Source organism: Panthera uncia (assembly GCF_023721935.1).
Source record: "Panthera uncia isolate 11264 chromosome B3 unlocalized genomic scaffold, Puncia_PCG_1.0 HiC_scaffold_1, whole genome shotgun sequence".
Classification (NCBI taxonomy): Eukaryota; Metazoa; Chordata; class Mammalia; order Carnivora; family Felidae; genus Panthera; species Panthera uncia.
The window spans coordinates 39,507,379-39,522,675 of NW_026057582.1; the positions used below are offsets into that span (position 1 = coordinate 39,507,379).

The 15,297-nt window shown below is 35.2% G+C and overlaps 1 protein-coding gene across 7 annotated transcripts in view; it reads right to left on the reverse strand.

The window, feature by feature from the left end:
- The window catches only part of LRRC9 (leucine rich repeat containing 9), a 141,077-nt gene that overhangs the window by 10,568 nt on the left and 115,212 nt on the right, over nucleotides 1-15,297 (reverse strand). For 6 of the 7 annotated variants that reach the window (XM_049611501.1, XM_049611503.1, XM_049611502.1 and 3 more), the window contains one exon: nucleotides 4,264-4,404. In XM_049611501.1, coding sequence (XP_049467458.1) covers nucleotides 4,264-4,404 — 141 coding nt within the window. Of the gene's footprint in view, nucleotides 1-4,263; nucleotides 4,405-5,025; nucleotides 5,156-15,297 lie in introns of those variants that run through there. The other variant, XM_049611504.1, reaches the window with a different exon arrangement.

Consider the following 15,297-nt stretch of genomic DNA (forward strand, 5'->3'; position numbering starts at 1 on the left):
AGAGGCTTTTAAAAGAATTTCAGGAATCAGCAAACAGAGGAGACAAGTATTTTAGGCTGGAGACTCTTGGTTTCCCTAGAAATTTATGCTTGCTCTGTCTTAAGACTGACTTTGTTTATACTTTTAAAAATATGAATTCTGAATATATGAGTCAACTTACTTAGAAATATAAGTGTTTGCCATTAGTGTAAAATGGCCAATTACCCTGTTTTAATAAGTGTCAACAAGAATGCAGCTTTGTAATGAGCACTAAAATATCAGGCTTTTTACTAAAGATGCTCAGTCCCAAATTCCCTAACTAATTCCTTTTTAGAGTTTCTTCCCATCACTAATCTAGAATGTTGTCAAATTTTCTTCTGAAACCAAAAGGACCAAAATGTTTTGGTTTAAAGGACAACTTTAGAGTTAATTATCTTTACTTGCTCTTAAAAAAGAAAGAACAGCAGTAACTGAAAGAAAAATGAATTAGACTGAAGTGATAAACTTGAAAAAGGATTGTTTTTGTGTCTTCTGAATAGCTAAAAGAAATGATGGCTCAATTTTATTCTAGCCATGAAAATAAACATTGTTATTGAATCTTAAAATAGATTTCTCTGGGGCACTTGGCTGGCTCAGTTGGAAGAGCATGTGACTCTTGATCTTGGGGTCATGAGTTCAGGCCCTACATTGGCTGTAGAGATTAATTAAAAATAAAGAAATATGGGTGCCTGGGTGGCTCGGTCGGTTAAGCGTCAACTTTGGCTCAGGTCTCAATCTCACCATTTGTGGGTTCGAGCCCCGTGTCTGACTCTGTGCTGACAGCTCAGAGCCTGGAATCTGCTTTGGATTCTGTCTCCTTCTCTCTCTGCCCCTCCCCCACGTGTGTGTGTGTGTGTGTGTGTGTGTGTGTGCTGTCTCTCTCTCAAAAATAAACATTATAAAATTTTAAAGATCTAAAAAAGGATTTCTCTAAAATAAAGACTTTGGATATCCCCCTTATTTTGTTAACCATGTATAGACAAATCAAAAAATAATTTTTAATAAAATGCTTACATATAGAATAAGTGGAAAAATAATTAAGTTTTTTTATATGGCACTGATTCAAATGGCAAGAATACATGTCTAGATTCACTCAAGGCATATTATCATATCATATATAGTAATGGGAAAAATCTGAATTCACTATATGAGAAATAGAAAAGAATAACCAAGAAGCAAGTCCTTTAGTAAAATACTTATCGACTAAAATTTGAGTTTGTGTATTTTTTCTGCTACATGAAACTAATAAAAAATATATATGGAAATTAGGATCTTTAAAGTTTCTCTAAGTGATTTCTTTATATGTAATTTGGTGAATTTATATGTAATTTTTCAAATTAGCCAACATTACCTTAAAATACAATTTATAAATTTTAATGTGACAGTCTTTATAGTTCTCTCACCTGGAGCCCTCACATATGTGGTATGGGAGGCAGAATAGTGCCCCCCCAAAAAACAAAGATGTCCACACTGAATTTCCAAAACCTGTGAATATATTACCTTACATGACAAAAGGGACTTTGCAGACATAATTACATTGGATTTTGAGGTGAGGAAATGATCTTTGATTATCTAGGTGGTCTCAGTACAATCACAAGAGTCCTTATAAGAAGGAGGGAGTCAGGAGGGTCAGAGACAGAAGATGTACGGATGGAATCAGAAGTGGAAGTGATGCTATTGCTGGAAGAGGACCATGAGCCAAGGAATGCAGATAACTTCCAGAAGTTTGAAAAGGCAAAGAACAAATTCTCTCCTTGAGCTCCAGAAGAAATATAGGACTAACTGCCTGTGTTTAGCCCTGTAAGACCAGTTTTTGGACTTCTGACCTCTAGAATTATAAGATAATAAATTTGTGTTGTTTCAAGCCACTAAATTTGAGTAATTTATTACAGCAGCAGTGGGAAACTCAAGTTTCCTTTAGTTTTCCACTTCTGGAAGTAAGAAATGACTTGCTCCAGGAATATAAAATAGAGAGGGGAAAGGAGCCTTAGATCACTGACCTAAATTTTATTTGCTTATTTGCTCTCTTTTGAAAGACTAGGACCTGTGACAGTAATTTCAGTAGATCACATTAGATGGTGCTCTTTCTTAGTTAAGTCATACAAATTAGTAGCTAAGATTTTTTTTTTCAAAAAGCATAATTTTTAGAATAATTTTTATAGACATAACCTACAAATGAACCACTTCCTTTGCCTAATGTAGATAATATTTATTAACATTGTACAACTTTAAGTCTTGCAGGTCTCTGTGACTACTTTGACCTATAATAGAAGCTCCTTGGTTAACCAAAAAATGTCAAGGTTGATGAAAAAAATCAGGGAATAACTAAGAATTGTATATATAATTCATGTTTATTTTTTAGATTTATTTAAAAAAATTTTTTAAGTTAATTTTATTTATTTTGAGAGAGAGAGAGAGAGAGAGAGAGCAAGCAGGGGAGGGACAGAGAGAGAGGGAGATAGAATCCCAAACAGCCTCTCCACCATCAGCACAAAGCCTGATGCAGGGTTTGAATTCACAAACCATGAGATCATGACCTGAGCTGAAATCAAGAGTCAGATGCTTAACTGACTAAGCCACCCAGGCACCCCTATTTTTTAGTCATAAAACATAAATGTACATGCGCTCATGAATCTTGTGATGGCTAAGGCCTTTTCTGTAAGAGTCCCTTGATTGGTATTTTATCTCATTGTTCTTAGATAAAGCTATCCTTAATGTTTTGCCTACAACTTCCAGTTTTGGTTTCTTTAAAGTAGTAAGAATTTAAAGACATGTGGAGAAAATTTGAACACAAGAATTTTTAAAATAATTTTCCCACATATTGTGTTTGAATTTCTATAATTTTCTCCCATTTTTTACAAGATTTTCCTCCTAACCTATTTGACACTATTTGTGTGTGTGTGTGTGTGTGATTGATCTTTATCCAGATTTTCCAAAGTACCCTATTTTGGTTATCACAGAAATATACAAATAGTAATTTAGAATTTGCATTTATAGCATATCTGGCTTTTTAAGATAAAAGAACTGACATATACGTTTTTGACAAAACAGCCAGCTCTTGATAAATATGTAAATCTGCTGAAGGCAGAAGTGGGCTGGAGAAGAGCCTTCTAGTATCAAACTTCCAGTGTGCTCTGGGAATCGATTTATTTTACAGAAGGGATGGAGAGTGCTGGGTAATCCATTGATTAAGTAAAAGCATCTATGGTAATCTTTTCTTTTCAATATGAGTTTCAAAAGTGTTATTTGTTAACTGACTGATGTCCTTGCTCTCTGGCTTTCACTTACTTTAGAGGTTCATTTACCTTCTTAACTGCCCCACCCTAGTCTAGGTCTTCATAATCTCTAAAAGCCTCTTAACTGGTTTCCCTGCTTCCAGCCTCTTCTTTCTCAAATCTTGCAAAGGCACAGCTCTAATAAGGTTACTTCTTTGTTCAAAAACTATAGCTTTTCCGGGTTAAGTTTAGTCTTTGGAGGATGGTCATGAAGAATCCTGGTGGCCAAGGACAGAATTTCCTAATGGTATGCTTTGTGGCTTCTCTCTCTAAACTCTTTCATGTCATGGTCAGATACCTTTTTAGCGTTCATGGGTAAAAGGCACAATTATTCTGGCCGACAAGAAAGAAGCACACATCTCCCTTGTTAGATGAACTACATAGTCCAGAGTGTTGAGGTCAGAATTCCTTCCTTCCCTTCCTATCTGCTAAACTGAAAGAGTTTGTTAGTTTCTGTTTATAGAAGTGATATGTTATAGTTTCTTACCTTCTAGCATTATCTCACATATTGAGCAAGAGGTACACAGATTTTATTTTATTTTTAATATTTATTTATTTTTGAGAGAGAAAGCAGGGAGGGGCAGAGAGAGAGGGAGACAGAGGATCTGAAGCAGGCTTCTTGCTGGCAGCACAAAGTCCGACGTGGGCTTAAAGTCACAAACCGTGAGATCATGACCTGAGCCAAAATCAAGAGTTGGGCGCTTAACCAACTGAGCCATCCAGGCACCCCAAGATTTTAAATAATTTTCTTTATATCAAACTACATTATTAGAAAAAGGAGCTTCCCTGGAATTTGCATGTATGTATATGCTCTATTCACCAGATCAAGATGCTTTTGATAGTAATCACTAAAATAGATACTAAAATAGTCTACCAGAACATCATAGCCCAGATTTACCCAGTAAATTGGTTTTAATTTGTTAATAATGATCTATTTTAAAAGGAAAAGTATAAATAATAGAAGTATTACCGAAGTTTTCTTTGCTTGTAGTTCAGAGAATTGAAATTCAGCTTTTGCCCTATCATCTGAATTCACAGGAATTCCGTCTAACATCTGTAAGTTAGGCAGCCGAAATATGAGCATGTGGCGATGTAGTGTTTTTCTGCAAATCTGAATAAAGTTAAAAATAACAATGTATTTCTTAAAAAAACTTTTATTTCAAAGATTAACCTTTATAGAGAAAGAAATTTAACCTGGGCACCAAAAATGACAGATAATAGCTAATTTGTAGTGTTAGCTGATACAAATATGAGCTCCCTTTTTGAAAGATTTCTCAATTTCTTGTTATACTAAATGAAGATTAGAACTTTTTTGGTAACCAAGACTACCATTTAGACGTGTAGTCTCTTTTTAGAGCATATAATATTGTTCATTAACTACAGGCAATCTCAACTCATGAATAGGATTATGCTATAAAAATTCATTTATGAGTAATTACTTTGAAACTTATATGGTATTTTCCCATAGGCACTGTCCAATTGAATTCAGTACACATCTGTTGGATTGTATAATCCATCCCTTCATAGTTTGTCAGCCTACTCTGAAAAATATTTGCATGTGTACATAAGAAGGTATATAGGAAGAGTTAACATAGTAGGCCTGAAACTGTTATCTTTAGAAAGGTCTGCTTGCAAGGATAGCTCTTGACTAGTTTTTGGTACTTGGATTTTGGAAGTGTTCCCACCATTCCTTAAGTGATTAAAGGTAGTTCACTGTGCCTAGACTGCTTACCCAAATGATATGCTTTATGGTCAACTTGCTTTCCTTCTGGGAGTCTGGAGTTTTGGTATGTGATGGGCATTGGGTACATATGTGACCAACTTCCAACAAAATTCTTGAATGCTAAGTGTAGTGGAATTTCCTGGGTAGAAACATAAACACATGTTGCTGCATTTTTGTTGCTGGGTGAAGAGTATGTACTATGTGACCCTTCTCTCCCTCATGGGAGAGAAAGAGCATAAGGAAGCCTACTTATCAATTCTCCAGACTCCACCTGTGTCTTTTTTCCTCATCACCTGGCTGTGAATCTTCACTATGTCATTTAATAAATTTTAGCCATGAGTACAATGATATGCTAAGTCCCTTGAGTTCTTTTAGCAAATCTCTGAATGTGGGGGTGTTCTTGGGGGACTGACAGCAAAGAAAAAGTATATAGCACATCTTGTGATCATGAAGAAGAGACAAAAAGAGACAGATTTTCATCAAAGGGGAATGAATAAACAGTCTATTTTATTATTATTATTATTTTTTTTTTGAGAGAGAGAGAGAGAAAGTGTGTGAGTGGGGGAGGAGGAGAAAGGTAAAGGGAGGAGAGAGAATCTCAAGCAGGCTCCATGCCCAGTGTGGATCCCGAAGCAGGGCTCGCCCTCAAGACCTGAGCTGAAACAAGAGTTGGACACTTAACTGACTGAACCACCCAGGCATGCCAACAATCTATTTTTTTCTAATGTAGTGTATATATATAATAGAGGTTTAAAAAATGAACCACATTATAGGCCAGAAAGAAAGTCTTATAAATACCAAAGAATGTATAGACTGTCTCCTCTGACCAAAACACAGTAACAGAAATAAATGACAAAGAGATAACAAAAAACACTTCATAGGTTTGAAATTCACACACACACACACACACACACACACACACACACACCTCTCAATCATTCATGGAATAAAGAAGAAATCTTTTGGAGACTAGATTTTAAGAAATAAAGAACAGGAAAAATACTACATATCAAAACTTTTAATATGCTGCTAAGCAGTGTTTTGAAACCTAAAAATGAACTAGACATCCTACTTAAGAATTTTTTTTTTAAAGTAAATTCCCTTTTAACAATATTTTTTCTTCTGATCTGTGAGCATGGGATTTTTTTTTTCATTTCATTGTGTCATCTTTAATTTCTTTCATCGGTGTTTTATAGTTTTCAGAGTACAGGTGTTTCATCTCTTTGGTTAGGTTTAGTCCTAGGCATCTTATTGTTTTTGGTGCAATTTTAAGTGGGATAGATTCCTTAATTTCTTTTTGTGTTGCTTCAGTATTGGTGTATAGAAATGCAACAGATTTCTGTATATTGATTTTGTACCCTGCAACTTTCCTGAATTCATTTCACAGTTCTAGCAGTTTTTTGGTGGAGTTTTTCAGGTTTTCTATATGGAGTATGATGTCATCAGCAAATAGTGAAAGTTTTACTTCTTCCTTGCTGATCTGGATTCCTCATTTCTTTTTGTTATCTGATTGCTGTGGCTAGGAAATCTAGTACTGTGTTAAATAACAGTGGTGAAAGTGGACATTCCTGTCTTGTTCCTGACCGTAGAGGAAAAGCTCTCAGTATTTCCCCATTGAGGATGATATTGGGTGTGGGTTTTTCATAGATGGCCTTTATTACATTGAGGAATGTTACCTCTAAACCTACTTTGTGTCGGGTTTTTTATCATGAATGGATGTACTTTGTCAAATACTTTTTCTGTATCTATTGAAATGATCAGATGGTTCTTATCCTTTCTTTTATTAATGTGATGTATTTGCAAGTATTGAACCATCCTTGCAACCCAGGAATGAATCTCACTTGATGGTGAATTATTTTTTCTAATGTATTGTTGGATTTGGTTTGCTAGTACTTTGTTGAGGATATTTGCATCTATGTTTATCTCTGTTTATCAGAGATATTGGAGTGTAGTTCTTTTTTGTGTTTGGCGTCTTTATCTGGTTTTGATATCTGGTCAGGGTAATGCTAACCTCAAAGAATAAATTTAGAAGTTTTCTTTTCTTTTGTATTTTTTGGAATAGTTTGAGAAGAATGGGTACTAACTCTTCTTTAAATGTTTGGTAGAATTCACCTGTGAAGCCATCTGATCCTGGACTTTTGTTGAAGTTTTTTGATTACTGATTCAATGTCTTTGCTGGTTATTGTTCTGTCCAAATTTTCTATTTCTTCCTGTTTCACTTTTGGTAATTAATATGTTTCTAGAAATTTATTCATTTCTTCTAGGTTGTCCAATTTCTTGGCATACAATTTTTCATAATATTGTCTTATAATTATATTTCTGTGGTGTTTGTTGTCATTTCTCCTCTCTCATCTGTGACTTTATTTATTTGGGTCCTTTCTTTTTTCTTTTTGATGAGTCCGACTAGAGGTTTATCAATTTTATTAATTTTTTTCAAAGAACTACCTCCTGGTTTCATCGATATGTTCTATTATTTTTTTAGTTTCTATATCTTTTATTCTAAACTTTATTTTTTCCTTCCTTCTGCTGGCTTTGAGCTTCATTAGTTGTTCTTTTTGTAGCTCCTTCAGTTTAAGGTTAAGTTGTTTATTTGAGATTCTTTTTTCTTGCTTCTTAAGGTAGACCTATGTTGCTATCTACTTCCCTCTTAGAACCACTTTTGCTGCATCCCAAAGATTTTGGACTGTTATGTGTCATTTTCATTTGTTTCCATGTATTTTTTAAATTTATTTTTTTATTTTCTGGTTGACCCACTCATTGTTTAGTAGCATGTTATTTAACTTCTATTTATTTGTGGTCTATCCAGATTTTTTTCTTGTGGTTGACTTCTAGTTTCATAATGTTGTGGTCAGAAAAGGTGCATGGTATAATTTTGATCTTCCTGAATTTGGTGAAGCCTGTTTTGTGGCCTAATATGTGATCTGTTCTGGAGAATGTTCCAGGTGCACTTGAAAAGAATCTGTATTCTGCTGTTTTAAGGTGGAATGTTCTGGATATATCTGTTAAGTTCATCAAGTCCAGTGTGTTATTATTCAAAACCATTGTTTCCTTGTTGATTTTCTGTTTAGATGATCATGTCCATTGATGTAACTGGGATGTTAAAGTCCCCTACTATTATTGTATTATTATCAGCTAGTCCCTTTATGTTTGTTATTAATTGTTTTATGTAATTGAGTCCTTCCATGTTGGATGCATAAATATTTACAATTGTTATATCTTCTTATTGGATTATCCCCTTTATTATTATATAGTGCCCTTCTTTGTGTCTTGTTAAAATGTCTATAATAACCAAAGCAATATATGTTTTAATGCAAGTCGTATCAAAATACCAACAGCATTTTTTTACAGAGCTAGAACAAACAATCCTAAAATTTGTATGGAACCGCAAAAGACATTTAAACGCTCAAGAAATCTTGAAAAATAAAAGCAAAGCTGGAGGGATCACAATTTTGGACTTCAAGTTATATTACAAAGCTGTATTAATCAAAACAGTATGGTATCAGCATAAAAATAGACAGATCAATGGAACAGAACAGAAAACCTAGAAATGAACTCACAATAATATGGTTAATTAATCTACAACAAAGCAGGAAAGAATATCCCATGGAAAAAGACAGTCTTTTTAACAAATGGTTTGGGAAAACTTGACAGCTACATGCAAAAGAATGGAACTGGACCACTTTCTTACACCATACACAAAAATAAATTCAAAATGGATTAAAAACTTAAATGTGAGATCTGAAACAATAAGAATCCTAGAAGAGAACACAGGGCAGTAATTTATTTGACATTGGCCATAGCAACTTCTTTTTAGATATGTCTCTTGAGGCAAAGGAAACAAAAGCAAAAATAGACTAATGGGACTACACCAAAATGAAAAGCTTCTGCACAGCAAAGGAAACAACCAATAAAGCTAAAAGAGAACCTAATGAAGGGAGAAGATATTTGCAAATGACATATCCAATAAAGGGTTAGCATCCAAAATATATAGAGAACGTGTAAAACTCAACACCCCAAAACAAAATAATCTAATTAAAATGTGCAGAAGACACAAAAGACATTTTTCCAGAGAAGACATATAGATGGCCAACAGGCACATGAAAAGATGCTGAATATCACTCATCATCAGGGACATGCAAATCAAAACCTGTCATAGTGGCTAAAATCAACAACACAGGAAACAACAGATGTTGGTGAGGATGTGGAGAAAGGGGAACCCTCTTGCACTGTTGCTGGGAATGCAAACTGATGCAGCCACTCTGGAAAACAGTATGGAGGTTCCTCAAAAAGTTAAAAATAGAAGTACCTGATGATCCAGCAATCACACTACTGGATATTTACCTAAAGAATACAGAAACACTAATTCAAAGGGATATATGCATCCTGATGTTTGCAGCAGCATCATGTACAATAGTCAAATTATGGAAACAGCCATCAATTGACTTATCAATTGATGAATGGATAAAGATGTCACACCACACACACACACACACACACACACACACACACACACACTGGAATATTACTCAGCCATAAAAAAGGATGAAATCTTGCCATTTGAAATGACATGGATGGACCTAGAGAGTATACTGTGAAGTGAAATAAGTCAGGCAGAGAAAGACAAATACCATATGATTTCACTCATATGTGGAATTTAAGAAAAAAAAATGAGCAAAGGGTAAAAAGAGAGAGAAGTAAAGCAAGAAACAGACTCTTAACTATAGAGAACAATCAGATGGTTACCAGAAGAGAGGTGGGTGGGGGAATGGGTTAAATAGGGGATGGGGATTAAGAAGTGCACTTGTAATGAGCATCAGGTTATGTATTTAAGTGTGGAATCACTACATTGTACAACTGCAACCACTATAACACTGTATGCTAACTAACTGGAAGTAAAATAAAAACTTAAAACAAATAAAAGCTGAACCACAGAATCAGTATTATGCTAAAAATAGTTTTAATAATAATGTTAAAAATGTTTAAAAAAGTAAATTCCAAGAAACTGAAAGATGGAAACAAGGGTAGGACTTAGTGAAATAAAAAACAAATAAACCACTTGATAAATCCAAAACATGGTTCTTTGGAGATACTAATATGATAAACAAAATAAGTCTTAAGCAAGACTTACCAAGAATAAAAGAGAAAAAGTAAAAATCAACAAATTTAGGTATAAAAAAGGTGACAAAACATAAATATAGAGGACATTTTTAAAATTCAGGAGAATATTATATAGTAATACATTTAAAATTTATAAAAAATTACAAGTTTATAGAAGAATATAACTTCTCAATACTGACTTTTGAAGAAATAGAAAACATTACTAGATTTATAGCCATTAAAGAATTTGAATAAGTAGTTTAAAACCTAACTTCAAAAAATATTGAGCCCAGATTCAAATGAATGAATTTTTCCTATATATGCTAATTCATAGACTAGCAAGAGAGAGAGAGAGAGTTCCCAGTTAATTTTATGAGGCAAGAACAACCTTGATGAATTTAAAAGAATAGCATAAGAAGATAATTATAGGATAACTTTACTTATTTCCATAAATACAGATATACTACATGAAATCTTGGCAAACCGAATCCAGCAAAGCATAAAACATGACCAAATAAATAGTATTCAGCACTGGATTAATGACAGTTTAACACTGGAGTCTATTAATATAATTTACATATTAACAGATTAAAGAGAAAAAGTGAATTGCCAATTAGTCAAAATCCAATGACCATTCATGATAAAAACAGGTAGTAAACTGCAATTAGAAAGGAGCTTCCTTGGGGCCCCTGGGTGGCTCAGTTGTTTGAACATCTGACTCTTGGTTTCGACTCAGGTCATCATCTCATGATTCCTGAGTTGGAGCCCTGCTCCCCTCTAGCGTGGGCTCCACGCTAATGGTGGGGAGCCTGTTTAGGATTCTCTCTCTCTCCCTCTCTCACTGCCCCTCCCCCACTTGTACTGTCTCTCTCAGGAATAAATAAAAAAAGGAGCTTCTTTAAAATGTTGAAGATTATCTACCCATAATGTACAACAAACTCATATTTAATAGTAACAATTTAGAAGCATTTTTGAAGTCAATAACCTACTATCAATGCTTTCATTCAACACTGTACTAGAGGTCCTAGTCAACACACTAAGTAAAGAAAATTAAAAAAATGTAAGGATTGGAAAGAAATAATAGTCATTATCTGTAGATAATATGATAGTCTACAGAGAAAATACAACAAAATTTACAATCCATTAGAACTAAAAAGAGAGTTCAACAAGGTTCCTAGATAAAGAGTAGCATGCAAAAATCAGAACAATGCAAAAATCAGAATTGCTGTACTTCAGCCACAAATAATTAGAAAAATGTAAAAAGATATTGTTCAAAGTAGCTATTAAAACAACAGAATAAATCAAACCATAGATGATTAAAACTTTTAGGAGAAAACTATAAATTTTATTGAAGAACATAAAATAAATGTAGGGACATTCATGCTTATGAATGGGAAGTCTAAATACTACAAATATTAGGGGAGACTCTTATTATTACTTCTTTCTTGGTGGAAATAGCTCTGTGATGTGGCACTAGTGGGCTCTCTGAATCCCTCACTCTTCCACCAAGAGTAGCAGGGTAACTTAATTGATAAACCTGGGAAGATTAGACTGGGCATGTTTAGCTCTTGTCTTTCCTGTCTTGGGAAGGAATTTATTGCTAGGAGAATGCCTGCTGTTCCTCCAGCAGAAGCTCTCCTCCTATGTGGAAAGAATTCACTCAAGCATTTCCTGTTACCAGGTGATGATGATTGCTTATTTCTGGGATCTGTTAGCATACCCATTTGGCTTTCTCACGAAGGTAAGCAAAGTATTTTCACCCTCTATCTGCCACTGTCATATTTGTCAATTTGTTCAGATGTTAGGTAAATAAAAGTGCTACCTATTTAATCCTTCCAAAGCCTCCAACAGTAAAATATGGCAAATTTCTCCCCAAATTAATTTATATATTCAATACAATTCCAATTAAAATGTCAATAAGACTCTCACATAGCTTCAAAAGCTGTTTCCTTAAACTCATAGGAAGTGTAAAGGGCCAAGAACAGCCACGACAGTGAAGAAAGAAAAAGAGGAGAAAGAGGAAGAGAAGGAAAATTGGAGGTGCTTATTCTCCTGGACACCAAAACTTAATATAAAACTTTAATAATTAACACAGTATAATACTGGTACAGGGATTGACAGTAGTCCAATGAATACAACATAGAATCCGGAAACAGATCCTTTTATATGTGACAATGGAAGATTATATTATAACAAGTTGTAAGAGGACAGTATTCAATAAATTGTGCTTGACACCTAAAGGAAATAGAAGCAGAACAGCAAAGGCAGCCTAAACCCAGCAGAAGAAGAGAAATAATAAAGATCAGAGCAGAAATAAACAATATAGAATCTAAAAAAACTGTAGAGCAGATCAACGAAACCAAGAGTTGGTTTTTTGAAAAAATAAACAAAATTGACAAACCTCTAGCCAGGCTTCTCAAAAAGAAAAGGGAGATGACCCAAATAGATAAAATCATGAATGAAAATGGAATGATTACAACCAATCCCTCAGAGATACAAACAATTATCAGGGAATACTATGAAAAATTATATGCCAGCAAATTGGACAACCTGGAAGAAATGGACAAATTTCTAAACACCCACACTCTTCCAAAACTCAATCAGGAGGAAATAGAAAGCTTGAACAGACCCATAACCAGCGAAGAAATTGAATCGGTTATCAAAAATCTCCCAACAAATAAGAGTCCAGGACCAGATGGCTTCCCAGGGGAGTTCTACCAGACATTTAAAGCAGAGATAATACCTATCCTTCTCAAGCTATTCCAAGAAATAGAAAGGGAAGGAAAACTTCCAGACTCATTCTATGAAGCCAGTATTACTTTGATTCCTAAACCAGACAGAGACCCAGTAAAAAAAGAGAACTACAGGCCAATATCCCTGATGAATATGGATGCAAAAATTCTTAATAAGATACTAGCAAATCGAATTCAACAGCATATAAAAAGAATTATTCACCATGATCAAGTGGGATTCATTCCTGGGATGCAGGGCTGGTTCAACATTCGCAAATCGATCAACGTGATACATCACATTAACAAAAAAAAAGAGAAGAACCATATGATCCTGTCAATCGATGCAGAAAAGGCCTTTGACAAAATCCAGCACCCTTAATAAAAACCCTTGAGAAAGTCGGGATAGAAGGAACATACTTAAAGATCATAAAAGCCATTTATGAAAAGCCCACAGCTAACATCATCCTCAACGGGGAAAAACTGAGAGCTTTTTCCCTGAGATCAGGAACACGACAGGGATGCCCACTGTCACCGCTGTTGTTTAATATAGTGCTGGAAGTTCTAGCATCAGCAATCAGACAACAAAAGGAAATCAAAGGCATCAAAATTGGCAAAGATGAAGTCAAGCTTTCGCTTTTTGCAGATGACATGATATTATACATGGAAAATCCGATAGACTCCACCAAAAGTCTGCTAGAACTGATACATGAATTCAGCAAAGTTGCAGGATACAAAATCAATGTGCAGAAATCAGTTGCATTCTTATACACTAACAATGAAGCAACAGAAAGACAAATGAAGAAACTGATCCCATTCACAATTGCACCAAGAAGCATAAAATACCTAGGAATAAATCTAACCAAAGATGTAAAAGATCTGTATGCTGAAAACTATAGAAAGCTTATGCAGGTAATTGAAGAAGATATAAAGAAATGGAAAGACATTCCCTGCTCATGGATTGGAAGAATAAATATTGTCAAAATGTCAATACTACCCAAAGCTATCTACACATTCAATGCAATCCCAATCAAAATTGCACCAGCATTCTTCTCGAAACTAGAACAAGCAATCCTAAAATTCATATGGAACCACAAAAGGCCCCGAATAGCCAAAGTAATTTTGAAGAAGACCAAAGCAGGAGGCATCACAATCCCAGACTTTAGCCTCTACTACAAAGCTGTCATCATCAAGACAGCATGGTATTGGCACAAAAACAGACACATAGACCAATGGAATAGAATAGAAACCCCAGAACTAGACCCACAAACGTATGGCCAACTCATCTTTGACAAAGCAGGAAAGAACATCCAATGGAAAAAAGACAGTCTCTTTAACAAATGGTGCTGGGAGAACTGGACAGCAACATGCAGAAGGTTGAAACTAGACCACTTTCTCACACCATTCACAAAAATAAACTCAAAATGGATAAAGGACCTGAATGTGAGACAGGAAACCATCAAAACCTTAGAGGAGAAAGCAGGAAAAGACCTCTCTGACCTCAGCCGTAGCAATCTCTTACTCGGCACATCCCCAAAGGCAAGGGAATTAAAAGCAAAAGTGAATTACTGGGACCTTATGAAGATAAAAAGCTTCTGCACAGCAAAGGAAACAACCAACAAAACTAAAAGGCAACCAACGGAATGGGAAAAGATATTTGCAAATGACACATCGGACAAAGGGCTAGTATCCAAAATCTATAAAGAGCTCATCAAACTCCACACCCGAAAAACAAATAACCCAGTGAAGAAATGGGCAGAAAACATGAATAGACACTTCTCTAAAGAAGACATCCGGATGGCCAACAGGCACATGAAAAGATGTTCAACGTCGCTCCTTATCAGGGAAATACAAATCAAAACCACACTCAGATATCACCTCACGCCAGTCAGAGTGGCCAAAATGAACAAATCAGGAGACTATAGATGCTGGAGAGGATGTGGAGAAACAGGAACCCTCTTGCACTGTTGGTGGGAATGCAAATTGGTGCAGCCGCTCTGGAAAGCAGTGTGGAGGTTCCTCAGAAAATTAAAAATAGACCTACCCTATGACCCAGCAATAGCACTGCTAGGAATTTATCCAAGGGATACAGGAGTACTGATGCATAGGGGCACTTGTACCCCAGTGTTTATAGCAGCACTCTCAACAATAGCCAAATTATGGAAAGAGCCTAAATGTCCATCAACTGATGAATGGATAAAGAAATTGTGGTTTATATACACAATGGAATACTATGTGGCAATGAGAAAAAAAGAAATATGGCCTTTTGTAGCAACGTGGATGGAACTGGAGAGTGTGATGCTAAGTGAAATAAGCCATACAGAGAAAGACAGATACCATATGGTTTCACTCTTATGTGGATCCTGAGAAATGTAACAGAAACCCATGGGGGAGGGGAAGGAAAAAACAAAAAAAAAGAGGTTAGAGTGGGAGAGAGCCAAAGCATAAGAGACTG